The sequence below is a fragment of the Cyanistes caeruleus genome, chromosome 9 (genome assembly GCF_971803275.1).
Source record: "Cyanistes caeruleus chromosome 9, bCyaCae1.hap1.1, whole genome shotgun sequence".
Classification (NCBI taxonomy): Eukaryota; Metazoa; Chordata; class Aves; order Passeriformes; family Paridae; genus Cyanistes; species Cyanistes caeruleus.
The window spans coordinates 956186-976657 of NC_141709.1; the positions used below are offsets into that span (position 1 = coordinate 956186).

The 20472-nt window shown below is 47.8% G+C and overlaps 1 protein-coding gene and 1 long non-coding RNA gene across 2 annotated transcripts in view; one reads left to right on the forward strand and one right to left on the reverse strand.

Annotated features, from left to right (window-relative positions):
- Positions 1 to 20101, reverse strand: part of TEDC1 (tubulin epsilon and delta complex 1) — a 69905-nt gene extending 49804 nt beyond the window's left edge. The window contains exons 1-3 of the mRNA XM_086901475.1: positions 17874 to 20101; positions 16199 to 16277; positions 10143 to 10345 (exon numbers count right to left, since the gene is read on the reverse strand). Coding sequence (XP_086757601.1) covers positions 10143 to 10345; positions 16199 to 16277; positions 17874 to 18632 — 1041 coding nt within the window. The 5' untranslated portion in view covers positions 18633 to 20101. The remainder of the gene's footprint in view (positions 1 to 10142; positions 10346 to 16198; positions 16278 to 17873) is intronic.
- Positions 9737 to 13377, forward strand: LOC147651422 (uncharacterized). Its single transcript, XR_015290332.1, has 3 exons — positions 9737 to 9826; positions 11190 to 11250; positions 12229 to 13377. It is a non-coding gene; the product is annotated as an uncharacterized LOC147651422 (long non-coding RNA).
- Positions 20102 to 20472: the final 371 nt, after the last annotated feature.

Sequence of the window (20472 nt, forward strand, 5' to 3'; positions counted from 1 at the left end):
ATAATTTACAGTTCTACTCCAACTTCCCTGGTTAGAGGTTTCAGAACAGCACAAATACTGCTCTCCTGGGGATTTATTTCAGGAAGGAATGGCATTAGACTCGATTGCTTTGGCAGTGCAGTGACAAACACCATGCAGAGCTAATTTTATTGTAGCAACCTGCCTTATTAATATTAAAATAAGGAAGCCAGCCAATGCATTTTTAACAGGATCTCTCCATTATTTATTTCACAAACTGCACAAAAAATTTACTTCTGCTATGAAATACTTAGCCTGGCATAAAGTAAACAAGGTAAAAAAAAAAAAAAAAGGTCTTGCATATTATACTGTGACCTCAATTTCCAGTCCCATCTTTACAATCTAAGACTATTTACTGCTCTCCCAGTGGGTGAAAAATCACTAAAACACCAGCCCAAGCTACAGGCTTTGCTTCAAGCATCACTGTGAATTTATCTAATCGATGCAGCAATCCAGCTACACACCTACATTCACTCTGAGATACAGAAGTGTGTATTTTTTAATCCAGTTCACAAAGAGAGCAGCCAAGGCAGCTCCCCAGAGACCTCAACAGCCTTGCCACACTTGGAATGCTCCACACCACTTTTGGAAGAGATCATTCCACAGCCACTTTGTTCTGCTTGCAAACTCCTTGCTGCAATTGCTGCTTCTCTTTGATCCCTTTTCAGAGAAGGGACAGCTGCAGGAGTTGGTGCCACAGCCTTGCAGTACAAAAGCCACAGGTGCAAATATCAGTGCCCTCACCACCATGCTGAGGTTCTTCTCCCATTGCTGGAGGTACCTGAGCTGCTCTGGTCCCACTGGGCGATGTGGACCTGATCCAATTTAATCCATTTAGGAAAATTGATTAAGCAGAAGATAGAATCAAAACTCCTCATTTCCACTCCCACCATAAGTCACCCCAAAGAAGCTTTCTATCCTGAAGGCTCCAAGTACTGCTGTTAGAACTTTTCAGTATCCCCTCGCTGGCAAGACTAAGGAAAGCAAGCACAAGCCTGATCAAAGTGACAGGCAGATATTGACACGAGCTCTCTCCAAGCCAGCTGCTGAACCATCCCCCTGCCCACACCTCAGCAGAACCTGCTCCCTGTGCTAAAACATCCAGGAGAAAGAAACAGCTAAGCCCCAGAACAAATACACATTCCAAGACACCACCCATCACCATCCTACTAAAGGCAGCTCATAAATACACCTCTGGCTTACTCAGACCTGAACATGGTTTATGTCCTAAAAGCACACATTGAACAGTTTCTGCAAGGCAGCCTAGAATTCAGCCTTTATCACACAAGTTTTGCCCTAAATATTCCATCCTAAGGTATTTCAAGTCAAATTACAAGAAAAAAAAAGGTGTCAGATCATTCCCAAAAAGTGTGAATAGGTTTGTGGTTAGACAATGCAGCAAGTGCATAAAAAATAACAACACAACACTGCCAAAATCCACCTGGCAGAATTGCTCTGAGCAGACAAGTCAGAGCCATGAAATACAGTGAACTGAAAGAAGCCATCAGATATGGAAGTGCTCAGAGGAAAAGAATAAGGGGTGGAGAAAGGAGGGTGTGAAAAAGACACGGTGCTACATCAATTTTCAGTCCCATTCCACCTATCTGAGGAAAAAACTCGCATGCAACGTGCTTGGAGAGAAATTAAAGATTAAGAAGTTTCAACTTCAACAGCAGAAATGAAGCTGTTCTTTTTGGTTTGAAATCCAAAGCAATCCCACCTTATCAGAAATCACAGTGCAGGTGTACCAACAGTGGATGGAGATAAATTAAACAAGCACTTCATCGTATAAATACTTTATCAAAGAACAACACAGGCACCAGTGTGTTTGCAGACATGTGAGAAGGCAGCACTTTTTCCATTAGTTCTCTATTTGAGGATTTTAGTGACTTGGTACAGAGCTCTTGCTCCGTTCATACACTTTGAATTACACAAACTCCAAAATCTGATTTAATTTAATGCAGAATTCCTTGTAGGTCTGGCAACATGATGTAAGCAGGACTGCAGAGGAAACACTGCTGTGCAACTTCTTCTAGACTTTCCATGCTATTCCTACTGATCTAGGAATCTTTCAGGCTTATAAATCCTTAGCTTAATAAACTCACTGTGTCCTGTGAAGGCACTGGGAGGAGAAGGCTGTGCCTGGCTGTCCCAGAGATGCTCTGCTCTGACTGTGAGCTGGACAGACGCCAGGACAGACCCCAGCTCATCCCCACCGAGCTGTGGCTTTGCCAGGCATCTTCCAAACCCCTGCAAGCACCAGCTCTGTGCCTCCACGTCTGGACAGCCAGGGAACAACCTGCTGCTCACACTGCCCATGGAGAGCAGGGCTGCTGGGACACAGGAAAGATGTTTAACCCATGGAGAGAGGCACTGGGTCAGCTCCTGATCCTCCAGCAGAGCAACACAAAGCAACAACTGAGCCCTCCAAGGCATCCCCAGCCCGCTGCTCACCTGCCCTGGGCTTGCTCTGGGCCCAGGCAGAAAATATTTACTCAGTCACCACTCAGACCTTAAGCACACAGCCTGCTATCACAAAGGTGGGCAGGAGCATATTTAGATCCTCACTGCAGGGCTCAGGAAAGGCAAGGCAATCACATAAATCAAGCCAATAAAGCAGCTTTTACTGAGCACTCGTTCTGAACCGCTCATAATTCAGACAATGGTTTTGATGTGACATAACATATGTTAACTTCTGTAATTACACATCTTTAAACAGAACATAATTTTATTTTTTTTTTTTTAATTAAATACCATAGCCAGAAATAACAGTATCAGACATGCTTTCTTAATTAATACAGCCATATATCTATCTGCAGGAGGGGAAAATGTGAAAAGGAACAATCTGAACAGATGAATGTGAAAGGGACAGAACTATTTTCATTAATAGCACCATAAACAACACTAAATGGATTTCCTCCCAGACAAGGCAGGATCCAGATTAGATTTATGCAGGGAAAGATAGATGGTGTAAAAACCCATTCCCACATGGTGCACATACCAATTAAATCTCCAGATATTTGCATAGAAGAGTAAGTTTTCCACCAACATAAGTGCCCACAACATCAAAATCACGTTCATATTGCATTCAGCAATTAAAATGAAAAAAAAAATGAAGTCCTGTGTTTCTGCAAGGCCTTTTAGCTTTTAAATTTCTATGCCTTTTGTAAGAATTACTACTCACAACAGCACTCCCAAGAGTTTACTCTTGGCAAAGAGTGAAAAAGAGAAGGTGCTGAGGGAAGAGAGAAAATGTGAACACGGCTCTTAGCCGTGCCTGCCTTGTTCAAACAAGTCTCTCTGGCAGTAGCCACGGGCCTGAGGCACCAAATCACATCAGTCCTTTATCCCACTCATTTGGGAGGTTATTTAAGAGCTCTGCACTACAGCAAAAGCACTGTGCCTTTAAAAGAGCTCAGCAGCTCTGCCTAATCCTCAGAGCTGCAAGCTTTTAAAAGAACTGCTCAAATCCCAGTGCTCACTGCATTTATATTCAGACAAAATAGGGAAACTAAATACCCTAAGAGCACACGTGACAGGGTGTCCCTTAACTGGGGGGGCTCATGAAATGCAACACACAGATAATGACAATGCCCTGCTCTGCTTTTCCCCCTGCCTGCAGCTCCAGCTCCCCTTGCCCACGGCCATCCCCTCGCTGTGGCAAGAGGGACAGCCCCTGGAACTCCTGGAACTCCTGGAAACAGCACCAGGAGAGGGCAGGCACAGCTCTGCCATGCCCCTCTCCACACATTCCTTAAGGAAAAGTCCTCCTGAGGGAAAAGTGCTTCATTTCAAAGCGTCCTCTGAGGTGAGTTAAACCCAGGTTGCTCTCAGTGGGACACCAAAAACCGATGCTCACGTTTAACTCCAAAAGATAATCAGAAGGTACCAAAGGCACTGGCTGCTCCCTGGCACTGGAGGGCAGGAGAGGCACTGAAACATCTCAGAATCCCTCTTGTTTCCCCAACAGCCGAGGAAGGAGCTCCCTGTGCTGGATTTTCCAGTATGACCACGGTAAATATTCCTATTAGCACGCCACTCCTCATCTTCTCCTCACCCAGCTCAAGTGCCTGCTGCTGAACCCCATCCAGAACACATCAGCTGGAATGTCAAGCTCAAGAAATTCTGCAATTCAGGCATTACCAGAGACACATTATAATCCTTTCCTATCAGTTCAGACCTGTCTTTTAGAGTGTTTTACTTTGACATGCTGTCTGGGAAATAAAAAAACAGCAGAAAAACAAACACCTCTTAATTGTGCATTCACTGTGCCAAGCAAAGAGAAATGCTGGAGACTGCACATCTTCCAGTGTAGCACAGGAAGAAGGTACCATGACATGTTCAAAGTGTGCTACAAAAGACTTGTCAGCCACACTGAGCTGAGGAAAACTCTGCAGGAGAAACTTCAGGGATGCTCAGACTTCACAGATGGCTTTTAAAAAAAAAGAGTGTTCCTTAGCAGCTACTGAATCCAACAGTAATAGCAGGAAAAGGGCAAAAACATAAATGGTGAGAGGTGCAAGGAAGACAGGAGGACAAAGAGAATGGAAGTGTAAGCTGAGGGAATGAGGGAGGAAAACCAAAAAAATGAAAGCTGACAGCCTAATACAGCCCATAAAGACCTGGAAAGTAATTACACTTCTGAGTCAGAATCAATAAGGTTAATAAAATTCCCTCCTCTATCCTCACTGGAATTGATGAAGACATGGGAAAAAATGCAGAAAACTACTTTTCACTGCAACTGGTGCCCAAGGTTTCCTGGTTTTCTGCTGGGGGAAACATCGAGCTTGGCTGCTACTTTAACACTTTCCTTTAATAACATGGTTTATGGAACAGCAGTGACTGTCAGGTTTTCTGTAAAAAAAAAGGCATTTCAACAAGATTAGACCAAGCATAAGCCTTACACTATACTGGAAACAGCCAGTGAGCCAAAAATTAAACCATGACGAAGAAAAGATTAATCAAATTGCAAACCTGAGGGTCAGAAGGCATGTTTATCTTCATTTTTGCCCACCAGAAGTAATTAAACTGAGTTCACTTTGGCATGCTAGAATTCCAAGCACAAGAGACATAATAGCTCTATTTATTGATCACTATAAATTCAAAAAAGGGGAGGGGCATCCAATTTTACTCAGAGGGCCAGAAGCAGACAGAGGGAATTAGTGGGAAACAGAACCAGTGTTTGTACAACATCTCCTGATGATCATGAGGGATTTGACATCACTACACCCATTTGAAAAGCTCGACAGCCTCCACATAATTAAATTACAGGGCACACAGATTAATTTCAGCTGGAGAAATAAAAGCAGCACAGGCAGTACTCCTCCCTGGAAAGAGAAATGCTATTACCTGCACAAACCATCACAGGCCTGGAGAAAGCTGGGATGGCATCACTGAAATATAAAAGGCGAGGTAAATACGAATCAGTCAAATACTGAATGTGCTAAAAAGGCAAGTTTGTATCAATTATATGCTTCTCAAAGAGAATGAGAACTCCCCAGGTGTGCCTCTCAGGTTCAGTGAAGGAGACAGTCTCAGCTACAGGTTTTCATTTGTGTCTTGTACACTGGGATTTGTGATGTGTGAACAGGAATCGATAAGTGGCACTTGAGAATAATCTGCCTGTACATGATCACCAAAGCAACAGAAGATGTTGAGGCAGACATCACAACAGTGCATTTCTGAGCTGGAAATCCACAAGGGGTGTCAGAAGCCTTTGAAAACCACGTCCATCAATTACTGGCCCGGTGCTTTAATGTGGTTAACAGGCGAGAATTCCCCAGCAAACACTCCAGTACCTCAGTGTGAGCCTCCAGCTCAGCTTCTACTTAAATCTTTATAGATCCCACAGAGTTACTGATTACTTCTTCTAAGGGTTTGGCCCTTGCAAGGTTTGAACTTTCACTCACTGCCTCTGGAGTCGCCAACCTGCTGGCAGATGAGCACAGTAAATTCAGAGAACTTGCACTGCTGCAGCCCAGCTCCAAAGTTTATCATGGATTATGGATCTTCTTCTCCTGCACAGCAACACAGTTTGCTCCTTTAACTGCTTCCCCTCACCAGCATCCTGGCTCAGGAGAGCCTGCAGCACTGCCCTGCCAAAAACCAGAGCTGGAGGTGGCCTGAAGGGATCTCTTACCTAACACACAAAAACCCCCAGAACCCCCCCAGGCTACCAACCCTGCCTGTCCCTGCCTCACCCTGAGTTCTGACTGCATTAGCACTGCCTCTCACCACCTCCCATCATCTCTGAGCCTCCCATTTCAGCAAACACTTAACTTTTCATTCTCAAGATGTAAGTGCATGTAAAAGTCAGTTTGTGGAAGCTTTTCCCAGCTCAGGCTCACAAGATTAAGAATTCCAAGCAAAGCTAGAGCTCCTTGTCCATCATGTGTCATGAATACCCTTGTACCTCTAAAAATCCTTTAGAGCTGATGGAAGTGTTCAATTTGCAGGGAAAGAAAACTGTGTTGCTAAGGAACTGCAAAGGGAAAAAAAAGGCCAGAGTGTGGTAGCCTGAAATGAAATTATTTCAATTAATTGGCCCTTATATGTTGGGTATTTGGCACATTACCAGCAATTCAGCAGGCTTTGTTTTAAACTTGGGCTGAAAGAACAGTGAGAACATGATTGCACACTTAATTTAGGGATTAGCTCCTTTCTCTCTTCTCACACAACAGACCCTGCTCATCTTTGTGGATTTCAGACAAAATTTTAAAAGCAAACCACATGAATATCAGTTTGAACTAGAGCCAAGCTTACAGTTATTGAGACTCCTTTCCTTTTAAATGAAGACAAAGGGTAAGGAGTTTCTCCAAATTTATTCTCAGTGGTAGACCAACAGATGTGCTTTTCCAGCAAGGAAAAAGGCTTTCACACTTTGTTCATTTTGGCAGAGATCTCAGCCATGCACAGAACCAAATGTACTTCAATGGATTTTTTTTGTTTTGCAACATTTTCACTTCAGGAAAATATTTTCTTTTTTTTTGTAATTATTAAAGAGTCCATTCAGTGAAAGATTTTTCTTTCAAGTTCTCAACTGAGATTTCATTTCAGTTGTTTTAAAGAGCATTTCCTTTTCTTCCATTTTTTGAGACAGATCTTTCCCAAGTGAAGATTTTTTTTTCCTCTTCTTTTACCTTTTCCCTTCACTTTACTGAAATAGAAGAGAGTTAAGACTGCAGGGATTACACTTCTGGTGTGTTAACTTACAAGATGTCAGGCAGCAAAGTCACCTCACCTTCCCCATCCCTTACTGAGGTTTTGGGGTTTTATTGCTGAACACTGGATGATGAGCAGGCTTTGCCACCTGGTTATCTCACAAAATCAGCAAACAAAACTTAACACTTTCACACAACAAACAATTCTTCATGAGTGGTTTACAAGGTGATTCACTGTCCAAAGTGAGGTGGGTGACCCACCCATCTCCTCACCCACCCTTGCCTCCTTGCCAGTGCATTCCTACATCTTCATCTGGTTGTCTCCCAAAAGCTGAATTTATTGGTTTTGCAATGTCTAGTTGATCAAATAAAAGACAAAACCTCTCCCTCAAAATTCCATTTGTTTTAACTTTCTTGTGATGAAGAATCTCAAAGCCCACTAGCTATGCTGTAACTACATTTTTATTTTTTTTTCCTTGTAAATATCTAATTTTATTGGAGCATGAAGACTCCTGGATGAACACCATACAATAAATGTTTCCATTAATACAATGAACTTTACATACACGAGCTAACCCCAACTTCCAGTCTACACAATTTTTGTCTGGTCTATTGAAAAATCATTTCAGACTTTTAAGCCTTTCCAAACGCTGTTTTGGACAGTTATTGAATAAAAACATTTAATATGCATGTTTTTTGAGAAATACAAGTACAGCAGGTGAGAACTGCAGTGAAAGGCACACCAGTATGTGTGGCCATGAGAGATAACATTGTGTTACCATAGTTCTTTCATTCCTTTTTGGGAAATGCAAAACTTAAAGCCTTCAGAGAAAATAACACGAGTGCTGCCCCATTCCCTGAATTCATGTCACATTTTGCTTGTCACTCTTTTGTAACAGAAATAAAGGACACAAAAACAGAACCTGCTACCAACAGATGAAAAACGAGAAAAAGGTAAAAGAGAAGTTTAAAGTAAAAAGTTCTCCAGCAACGTTGGGATTTTTTCTGAAATCTCAAGGCACCCTTGACATAAGTGGATGGAACTGCCTCTCACAGCTCAGCCTCTTATGCTCCCTCTTCTGTGCAGCAAATAATTGCAGTGCTGCAAGAGTGGTCCCTCTCCTCAAAACACTTCTTGCAACGTTGTTAAAAAGGGGATTCTTTCCTTTGAACTGTTTTCCATTTGTACAAGTGTTTTCCTTCAGAAGACACTGTTTTTATATTACAGCTTTCCAAACTTTCACTTTCCTGCCTTGCTGCCCCCTAAAAAGGCTCTAGAAAGCCAAGGGAAAAACAAATGTGGGTTCATGAAAGAACACAGACCTGAGACACCACAAGATTATCAGCAGGTCGGGTTTCCAACCTACAATGTCCTTTGCCAAAACACTAAGAAATTCTGTGAGCCATTTTAGACCAGAATGAGCTGTAATTAGTGTCTGACTAGAGGATGGTTACTTCAGAACAGATTTTCTATGTACTAACAGCTTTTATTAAGGGAAAAAAACAACATACTCCACTGTGTTCTCCAAGAGGTTACAAGGTCATTAGTTACCTCAAGAGCAGGAGCTGCCATTTGAGACCTTGTTGTTTGCAAAAAGTATTATTTGCCTTACCCTTAGCTGCTCTGCCCAGCAGTGCCAGGACAGCCAGCACTCATTGCTAACCCGTCTGCCTGCCCTGCAGAACCACTCTTGGCTCGGTCTGGGAGCCCAAAACCAAGCAGCAGAGATTGAAGAGATAAACTCACACTCCTCCACAGTGGTCTCACCTAGACTGGCAATCAGGGATGGGAATTTGATAAAGAACCCAGATAACCTGCACACAGAAAGCTCAGAGAAGGGAAAGGAAAGAGATTCTGGCCTTTTTTAAAGCTGAACCACTTGGCTGCCAAGGCACCAGGACAGCACCCATCACACACTGCTGGTAACACAGCTGCTCTTACAGGTGTGCACAGGGATGGGAGAACCCATTGTAAGAGAGACAGAGCTGCAGGCAACCTCACCCCTGATGAGTTAGAGCAGTGCTAATTAACACACAGTGATAATTGCCCTTCACAGGTCACAGCCCTGCCCAACAAGGGATGGGTGCTGGGTCACACAACGCGGCCAGAGAGCGACCAGCGCTTGTGTAACCCGGAAATGCACAACAAAACCTTAAGACAAGGTTTAAACCCTGACCCTAACCCTAATTGTTAAACAATTGTTAAACCCTAACCCTAAACTGTTAATACAGACAAGGGACAGCTCTTGGTTTGATACTCCAGGAAGGGTTTCTTGACTGAAGAGGGCCCAGGGACAAAGACAAAGACAGGCTGAGGGTCCAGGATTATATATGGGGAAGAAGGGGCGGATGGCAGGCTCAAGGGCCAATGGGAACAGGGAAAAGTGTTGCAGAGGCGGGGCCAGGGATGGGAACAACCAATAGGAGAACAGGGGTGGAGCACTGCAGCAAACGGGGGCCAATGGGGATTGAGGGAAGGGAGAACATTCCATGGAAAGGGGGTTGAACTGCAGTGACATCAACTTGATAAACCAATGGGGGAACAAAGGTAACAACACATTATCATACAGCTGCAAAGACCTGTGGGAGTGAGGCCTTCTCTCAGCCCAGCCTAAGGGGTGTTAATTGTTACAGCTCTCCGGGGTCAGGCAAGGCATGAGGAGTTTAGTGAGGGGCCCCTGGGCCTCCAGAGATGGGTGATGTAAAAGAGTGATTAGCCAGTCTGAGATGGAATTTGCTGGAGGGGAGGAGGGCTAGGCTGTCATGGGAGGGACAGGAAGGGGCTGGCCAGCTGGAGAAGAAGGAAAAGGAAGGAGAAGGAGTCAGTGCTGTGTGGAGCTGCCCTGGGAAGTTCACAGAGAGAAGGGATGAAAGTTTTAGTGCAGGACAGTGTGGGACCGGCGCTCGTGTGACCCCACAGCCAATTGGTGCCCCCTGTGAGGAGCGGGACACGAGCCTGCTCACCGTGCACACAGAGGCCTGGTCCCCAGTCTGCACTCTGTTCCGAGCCAGGAGCTGCTCCAGGAGGCCCAGGCTGTGCAGCAGCCAGGAGAACGCCAGCAGCAGCTCCCGGCTGCCCGCGGAGCCGTCGGCGGGGAGCCGCTGCAGCTGTGGCCGGCCGTAGCCGTGGTACCACAGCGCCGCCTTCACAAAGCTCACCTGGGCACCTGAAAGAACAAAATATCTGAGAGTTACACACAGCACCAGTGCATTCATCCATGCTGCAGTGCATTCATTCACACAGCAGTGCATTCATCCATGCTGCAGTCATTCATCCACGCTGCAGTGCATTCATCCACACAGCAGTGCATTCATCCATGCTGCAGTGCATTCATCCACACAGCAGTGCATTCATCCACACATTCATCCATGCAGCAGTGCATTCATTCACACAGCAGTGCATTCATCCAGGCATTCATCCACACAGCAGTGCATTCATCCAGCACCAGTGCTTTCATCCACACAGCAGTGCATTCATCCAGCACCAGTGCTTTCATCCACACAGCAGTGCATTCATCCACACAGCAGTGCATTCATCCACACAGCAGTGCATTCATCCAGGCATTCATCCACGCAGCAGTGCATTCATCCAGACATTCATCCACGCAGCAGTGCATTCATCCACGCTGCAGTGCATTCATCCACGCTGCAGTGCATTCATCCACACAGCAGTGCATGCATCCAGACATTCATCCACGCAGCAGTGCATTCATCCACGCAGCAGTGCATTCATCCACGCTGCAGTGCATTCATCCACACAGCAGTGCATTCATCCACACAGCAGTGCATTCATCCACACATTCATCCACACAGCAGTGCATTCATCCATGCTGCAGTGCATTCATCCATGCATTCGTCCACGCAGCTCCAGAAACTGCAGCTTTCTCTGAGGGCAGTATTTTTAATCCAGCCTCAGGAAGGATTAGTGGGGACATGGTCTTTATCAACAAGCGGTGAAGGACAGGAGGGAAGGGTAAAAGCTTTCTTTATAGTGCCCCATTCTGATTACAGGGAAAAGAAGAAATTCAAAGCTGGATCAAGACCAGTAATGGCCTGTTGGAAATGACCAAAGGTAACCAGCCACCCCCACTACAATGGGACTTCAATTCACCTATTCATTTTTCATGAGTCACCAAGCATGCCATGAATTAGTAAACACTCTGAATCACTTTACTCCTGAACTAAACTGGAATTTAGAGATAGGAGTTTCAGAGCCTGCTGCAAATCTCTGAGCACCAGAGAGCAGAGATAACGCAGCACAGCACATGGGCTGTTAAATTCTTGGGAATGCTCTGATCCATATTCCTTCACACCAGCAAATGTTACCTGACAGCTACTGCAGGACTGTAAAATACTGAGGAAACATAAAGAAAGTTATTATTTAAAAAGGGCTCTTCCCAGTAAGCCTTGGCTCTGTACTAAGTCAAAAACAGAACAAAGAGCATAGTTAGGGGGACAATGAAAACAACACATACTGGCTAAGAACCAACAGCTGTAAAAGGAAGACCTGCTCAAAAAGTTTCTGGAGTTCTCCAAGGGCAACAAGAAGTAAGTGATTAAGGAAGATTCAACCAATGCAAGACATTCAGACTTCCCACTGGGATTCAGCTTGCACAAAGAAACCAAGGGACTGCAGTGGAAGGAAAGGAAAAGCCCTTGAATCAATGACAAGTGCCCAGCAGACAAGAACCAGAGGGCAGGAACAAATAGTGGTTTCACATGAGGGCTCTGTGCTAAACAGCTGCTGTTCAAACAGCTCTAGATGACACTTAGACAATGTGACAGTGACAGAAACTTGGTGCTGGTGTGATAGTAGTAGTAAAGAATGCAGGCAAGATCATGAAGGACTGCAGAACCTTGAGCCCAAGCTTTAAAAAGACAGATAAAAGTATTTTTAGAAAAAATGAAAAGTTATGTGCACAAAGAAAGAAATGTTCCTAACTTTACTGACTTATGATGTAAGACTGGGCCTGGAACTGCTCAGTGGGCTGAGGAACACAATCTCAGATGATTAGATTTTTAATGACAGTATCACAATTGGTTCTGACAGGCATCCAAAGGCAAACTCAGCGTGGGAAACCTAGCAGGGACACTAAACAGAACACAAATACCCACCGTGAGCCTTATTTCTTCACTCCCATAAAGGCTACAGAAGATTTGGAAAGAAATAAAGGAGAAGAACAATCACAAGTACAGAACAGCTGCATGGTAAGAAGCTATGAAGTAGGCCAAGGAGATGAGCAAGAATGGATATGACAAAACTCTTCAAAATCCTGAGTGCTGTGCAATGAGTGAAGAGTGGATGATTTGTTTGCACAACACCCAACACAAGAACTGTGAGCCACCAAAGTTAGCGAGCATGTGAGCCAAAACAAGAGATGCTCTTCACACACGTAGCAAAATTCTGAAATTGCTCACTGTGGTACACTATGGACTCTTAAAGAGTCACTCAGGCTCAAGGAGGAACTGGATTTACAGAACAGCAGTTCGTGGAAAGTTATGAAACACAAATATATCTTCTCTGGATTGGAAAGTCTGAGATGTGAACTGCTAGAGGCTGAAGGAATATTCCCCCGTGCCATGAAAGCATCCTTCTAGATTTGCTCTTTTCTTTCCCTTGGGCATTCACTTTGACAGCTGTCACAGCTGGGTGGAGCTAAAGGAATCTACAATTTGATGCAGTTTAGGCATTTTTACAAAGCAAAAGACCTAAATCATTCAATTTGCTCCTTCCACAGACCCTGTGAATTAAACAAGAAGCTTCCCTTCCCCATGTCAGGGTGGCAGAAATGCCTATGGCTTGATAAAAATCTGGCTGTAGATGTGCACTCCAGTCCCTCAAGCACAAGAGGAACATGGAGATATTACAGATTGTATTTTGATCACTCGTGAACATCCTTACAGGAGCAGGGTTTTCATGTCATCCTTTCCTTTTTTGTGTGCATCTGTCAAGAAAGGAACTGCCATAACAGGTAATGGCAGAAATACTCCAAAAGGAAGGATGATCAGTACATGCTTTCCTCCTTTTTCAAAGCAAATAAGCATCACATGCTGCCATCTGCAGTCCAAGGAGCTCCTCAGAAAATCACAGTGGAGGAAAGGAGAGCAAGTCAGGTGGTTTGTTTTTTCCTTTTATCACCATTTCCCTGCTCTGATATATCACTCAGGCCATACCCACCAAGGCAATTCACCACCTGAATTTCTGTGTTGTTCTGGTCTTTTATCTCCCTCTCTTTCATCTCTCCCTCTGCAAGACGCTGCCCTCATGGGAGAGGGTACAGCTGGTGTAGCAGGCAGGAACTGGGAGTGAGCAGTCAAGGCATGGATCTGGAACTGGGGCTCAAAGGCCCCTCCTGTGACCCAAAGTCCCTTTGTTTTCCTCATCTCTAGAGAGCTAAAGTTAAAAGGCAAAAATATAAATGGCAGTAAAGATCATGTGAGTACTCAGGAGCAAGATGGATTCTTGCAACCACGAGAGAGAAGAAAACATCCCTCAGATAGAAGATAACACCAGACACCTCTATGACATCTTCTTAAGGCATTAGGATTAGGAAATTTATACAGAAAGGCCTTCACAAGGCTTCCACCTAATCCCCTTCTCCACAGATATTATTTCTAAAAGTATATTCAGCAAGTCAGACCAAGCTGGGGATGAACCTCAGGGTTCAGCTCGCTTAGGGCTACACTCAAGCTGTGCTCTTCCCCTGTGAGTCCTGACAAATATTTTCAGTGATTTACAAGATGATATTCAAATAAGGGCTATGCACCAGCCTGGCAGGCTAAAATGGAAAGGAACTACAAGCACAGACATAGATACATTACTCCATGCACTCAGACAAGAAACACCTGCATAGGCAGTGGTGTTATGGGAAACTACTGCTTCAGAAACAACATTTTCTGCTACATTTGTCAAACAAACAAAAATCTATTGCGGCTCCAGACCTCCTTCTCATGCTATAAAAACCAAAGAGCAATTCCAGCAAAGAAATGTTTCCTCCAACTATCCAAATGCATACTGCACTGCTACCTGGTGTAGCTGTCAGGTTGTCAACCAAGTTCATCGGCCCCTGTGAAGAACGAGCAGCATGAAACCATCAACCATGATTTCACCAGCAAGGTTATGCCCAGAGTATTCACACAGCTTACCCTGACTCTCCACTGTCCACTGCTGGATTTTACAGTAAGTTCACACCAAAGTTTACAGTTAAGTGCCTTCCACTGTGAGAAGAAAAAATTCTTGCAGAACAAGAAACCAGGAGCCAGCTGCAGAATTTTATAACCACTGACTGGCAGGCTTCAGTGGGATTCCTGAACCTGCCGAAGATCAGTGTCTCCTTTTGAAAAACAAAGGATAAAGGATCACTGGAGAATGGCTTCTCTCTTCCAGAAAGCTGCTTCTATGCACACAGTAACCCCTACACCAAAGGAATCTTCACAGCCTTCCTCTGGGATCTGGCAACTGCTGCTCTCCTTGTTTTAACCAAGGTAATTAAGAGGTTGTACCAAAAGAGCAAAGAAAAGGAAAGCTTGATCTGCGGACTAAGGCACTAGACTTGGATTAGAAGAATCTGTTTCAATTCTCTGTTGTGTAACAGGATCCTACACAAACCTGAGAAAGTTATTTAGTGCCTATGCCCAAGGCTTATTTCATTTGCATTGAGTACACAAGAGAGCAGAGCTGGGGCAGAGAAGAAAAGCAGTAAAATATTGATCATGTTCACAGCAGACAACTCATTCACTTGCCAAGCAAAAATAATTAGTGTCATTTGAAAAACAGTACAGCTCTCCAGCCTGAATTTCAGCTTTAATCACCAAATTGTGACTAAAAAGGTTTCTCAGAAGTCAGCTGAGCAGTTCTCAGCAGAACCACACATTGCTACCTCACAACAGACCTCACAGTGGAGGCTGTGTTTGCTCTCTCCAGAGCCAGGAGCCTGCTACACACACTTGGAAATTAAATTCTGTCCCCAAATGCTGCAGGCAATTAGCATGGGAGCAGCCAGGATCCAGTGAGGTTGCACATGGGCAGGACCACATCCACAGTGCTGTGGGAGACAGACAATCAATAGACTGTGCCATACACACAGCAGATTGTGGGTGAGTGGAAAAACAGAAACAGCCAAATGAAAAATAGCAGTCCTGTGAGTAACAGGACTTCCTGCTGAGCTACCAGCAGAACTATGCTGGTTTTGCTCTGCATTCCACAATGCTTAACCTTTCTTAATTCCATTTACGGAGCCACCAGACTCGCAGCTAATCAGGGGCTCACACAGTGTTGTTTATATTCCAAAAGTGAATATAAAGTGGATTTGGTATGAGGAGACCTTGATTCATCACAATACAATTCTCACACAGTGAAAAGGCCCTAGATAGACATGTTTCAAGGGAGAAGATGGGGACTGGTGTTGTACTTGGAATAATGTACATTTAAGAAGTCAATAGTCTTCTGCTACTTTGAGAAGCCAATCTGCATTCAGCTCCTCTCTGCTGCAGTGGCCCTGTCCATAAAGATGTTATTCATCTTTATGAATAACATAAATAATCTGCCTAAAATAATCACACACGGTCTATTTCGTGTTTTGTCTAAAACTTCATTCCAAAACACTGCCTTTAGAGTTCTCACCTTGCAATTCCTGGCTCTGGCACAGGACTAGATAAGGAAAAATCATACAAATGGGAAAAGAAGGAATCAGAGGAAAACCAAATCTACCTCTGTCTTTGCAGATAATGAGAATGTTTAACATCATTGCAGAGATTTACCTGCAATAAAATGTCACAGGGATGCAAGAGCCTGTGGAAACATCCCAATTTCCAGGACAAAGCAGATCAAAGAGCAGCAAACCTGCCTCACAGCACTTTTACTCCCCAGTAAACCTGGCACCCAGTACCTTGGTGGCACAGGTGCTCAAAATGGAGCACCCACAACAAGTGAGGGAGGGAGCAAGGAGCCAAAGGTGCTACAAAAGCAGTCCCAGTCCTTCCTCAGGACAGGTGGAAACTGCAGCCAGCCAGAATGTTACCTATGGCATCAGACTCCGTCCACCTGCCCCCGTGGATCTGCTTCAGAAGCACATACAGCAACCTCCAGAAGTCCAGGCTCTGCAGAAGAGAAGGGTGGGAGATCAGCAGGAGAAACATCTGCCATATTATTTAGTCTTAATTAGGTAATTAAGCCCATATCTGAACATCACACATGGAACAGCACACCTGCTGATGCAGCCAACACCATTTGGTCAGGGAGGTTCATGTACTGCCTGCCTCATGAACACAGGATCTATGGAAAGGAGCACCCAGAAGGAAAAGGGTTATTGCTGGCTGTGCACAACACCCAGCACTCCTGCTGTGAGATCCGTGTGTACAGGAGCATTCCAAAATCTGCTCTGATACAACCACACATGGCACAGCAGTCACACTGCTAAGATCTGACCACGACAGCGTCAGAAACTCCCAAACCAGAGGCCCAAGGAAGGAGCTGGAATGGGAATCCTTCCTTGGCCGCACAAGGACAGCGTGCTGACAAACACAGTGATTCTTACACCAGGAATTTCAGTCAACACTCGTAAAATCCTTAAAATAGCTGAGGGAGGGAGGTACCCTGAGTGCGAGCTGAAAACCTTGGAGGCAATGCAGCAAGACCCGAGCTGGGCCAGGGTAAAGGGCAGCAAAGCCAAGGTGACACAGAGCAGGTGCCACTTGAGCCCAGGCTGAAACACCGAGCCACTGTAAAACACAGCCAGCCCTTCCCAGAGCAGCGGGCCTGACAAGAGGTGCCCAACCCAGGGCTGGGATCACACAGGGCTGGGATCACACAGGGCTGGGATCACACAGGGCTGGGATCACACCGAGCTGGGATCACACCGAGCTGGGATCACACAGGGCTGGGATCACACAGGGCTGGGATCACACAGGGCTGGGATCACACCGAGCTGGGATCACACAGGGCTGGGATCACACAGGACTGGGATCACACAGGGCTGGGATCACACAGGGCTGGGATCACACAGGGCTGGGATCACACAGGGCTGGGATCACACCAAACAGGGATCACACAGAGCTGGGATCACACAGGGCTGGGATCACACAGGGCTGGGATCACACAGGGCTGGGATCACACAGGGCTGGGATCACACAGGGCTGGGATCACACAGGGCTGGGATCACACCAAACAGGGATCACACAGAGCTGGGATCACACAGGGCTGGGATCACACCAAACAGGGATCACACCAGGGCTGGGATCACACAGGGCTGGGATCACACCAGGGCTGGGATCACACAGAGCTGGGATCACACAGAGCTGGGATCACACCAGGGCTGGGATCACACGGAGCTGGGATCACACTGCAGCCCCGCATGCCGTCCCTGCCCAAGGCTCGGTCCCTGCCCGATGCTCGGTCCCTGCCCGATGCTCGGTCCCTGCCCGGGGCTCGGTGCTGCCCGATGCTCGGTCCCTGCCCGAGGCTCGGTCCCTGCCCGGGGCTCGGTCCCTGCCCGGGGCTCGGTCCCTGCCCGAGGCTCGGTCCCTGCCCGATGCTCGGTCCCTGCCCGAGGCTCGGTCCCTGCCCGGGGCTCGGTGCTGCCCGATGCTCGGTGCCTGTCGCGCTGCCATCCAGCCCCTGTCCCGGCCCAGCCGCTCTCGGCTGTGCCCTGCTCGCCGCTGGCCCGGCTGTGTCCGGCCCGAGCGGCCGGCGCTCACCGCCTGCGGCCGGTCGAACTTGGCTCGGCGCAGGGTGTCGGGAGCGGGCCGGGCTCGGGGCGGCAGGGCCCGGCACAGCGCCCCGACGGCGGCGGGCAGCGCCGGGCCCCGCTCCCGGTGCTCCCGGTTCTGCTCCCGGTTCCGCTCCCGCTGCCGCCCGTGCATCCCGCGCCTCCCGCCGCTGCCGGAGCGCCCTTCCGGGCCGGCCGCCCCTCGCAGCGCCCCCTGGCCGCGGGGAGGGGGCACTGCGGGCCCGCCAGCCCTGCCTGCCGCCCTGCACGGGCCTGCATTTACCCGGGTGGCCTGCATGGGCCTGCATGGGCCTGCATGGGCCTGCATCTTCCTGCATGGGCCTGCACCATCCTGCATGGGCCTGCATGGGCCTGCATCGTCCTGCATGGGCCTGCATCTTCCTGCATGGGCCTGCACCGTCCTGCATGGGCCTGCACCATCCTGCATGGGCCTGCACCATCCTGCATGGGCCTGCATGGGCCTGCACCATCCTGCATGGGCCTGCACCATCCTGCATGGGCCTGCATCGTCCTGCATGGGCCTGCATGGGCCTGCACCATCCTGCATGGGCCTGCACCGTCCTGCATGGGCCTGCATGGGCCTGCACCATCCTGCATGGGCCTGCACCGTCCTGCATGGGCCTGCATGGGCCTTCACCATCCTGCATGGCTCTGCATGGCTCTGCATCATCCCGCATGGCTCTGCATCATCCTGCATGGGCCTGCATAGCTCTGCATCGCTCTGCATGTCCTGGATATCCCTGCGTCTCCCTGCCTGTCACCCTGCATCTCCCTGGATGTCCCTGCATGTCCCTGCATCTCCCTGGATGTCCCTGCATCTCCCCACATCTCCCGGACCCTCGGTGCTCCCGACGCTCTTTTCACGTGGCTTGGGGCACAGGACGCTCCTGGGCAGTGACCCAAGGACGAGTGGGACACACCACACATGTCACCTCCCCGAGCCATGGACGTGCCTCCTGCTCCGGCAAAAAACACCCAGGGAAGCGCTGGAGCTTCCTCCAGCTGGACAGAGCTGCTGCAAAACCCGGCTTTGGCTCTTGCAAAGCACAGCTCTGCTGCAGCCAGAACAGCTCCTGGGGCGCTGGGAGAGCAGGGTTTGGCTGGTCTGGGGATATTCCTGCCTCTTGCTTGCCAGCTCGGGTCCCCAGGCATATAACCCCCGAAATAAAACAATCCCATGAATTAATCCTTGGGGGGCCGTGGGGAGGAGAAACAGAGCTGCTGTTTGGGAGAGGCCCGAGTTCCTGAGAGAAGTCCACCCCTGAGCAGGGTTTACAGAACCAAAACTGGCACAGAGATGGATTCCTGCTGTGCATTTAGAGAGAGAGCACGGCCACTCTGAGCCAGGGACGCGGGTCTGCTCCTCCAGCGCTGCGGGGATCCCGCCTGTGCAGGACATGAGACCTGCTGGAAGCACCCTCTGATGGTTTCTTGGCCAGTTCCCCAGTTCATAGCCCATTTAATGTGTTCACTGTGCATCTAGCATGATGCCTTCACTTTTTTTTCCCCACCAGTATCTGAACATGAAACAACACGTGAAATTCCTTCCCGCTGTGGAGCAGGCTCTTGGAGCCAAACGCCTGCTCGCAATGAGGAGAGAAATCACAGTGGTCCAAAGAGACCTCCAGCCAACGTGAACTGTGTTTGCACTCTTTCCCTCTGGTTGCTCCTCTCCTGCCTCCCACCCCTGTGCTGGGAGCTTTAGAGCTCTCCCAGTCCTGTGGATCCTGGCTCCTGCTCCAGCCAGCCCTGAAAGGACCCCTGGGTGTGAGTTATCCAGGCTTAAGGATTTTTAAGATATCTTCTCTAGCAGCTGTTGTCTCACATCCTCCTTTCCTAATGGCCTGGAAAGCATTTTCCTTATGCCTCATCCAGTTCTATCTCAGCAATCTGTATCCACTTCTTCACTCTCGTTCCTAGCAGGCTTGGCATTTCCACATGGTTCCTTGCCTTTGGTTTCCAACAGCCCATAAAGTCCTTTTTTATTGCCCAGAGCCTTATCGAACCGGGACAATCCTCTGCTGTGTTTGGCATCCCTCTTGGCTTTCCATGCCTTGCTGCTATCGGGCGCTGTCTGCTCCCTCCATGACACATCCCTTGTCTATTTTCCCGTCTCTGCTGCAGTCTCCAGGCAGGAGGACCTTCAGCTGCAGCCAATTTCCTGTGTTTTCTTGACCACTCCATAAACCCAGCTCAAAGCTATCCCTGTCCCCACACACATTCCTCTGTCTAGGCCTTTCCTCCCCAGGGCAGCTGCCGAGACAAGGGCTCTGCTGCACGGCCCGGTGCACGCACAGTGAGTGGTTCTGTCCATCACCCCCACTCCGGGCTCCTGTCCCCCAGCCAACACCCCCAGGCCAGCCAACATCACCACTCAGCAGCTGGGATTCACCATCCCAGCACACCCGTGCCACCTCCCCATCCCGCTGGCCAAACCAGCCCCATGGCACCCCAGCACAGGGCTGGCTGTCCTGCTGGCCAGCATCCCTAACACCCCAGCACAGGGCTGTGCATCCTGCTGGCCAGCATCCCCTGCACCCCAGCACAGGGCTGGCTGTCCTGCTGGC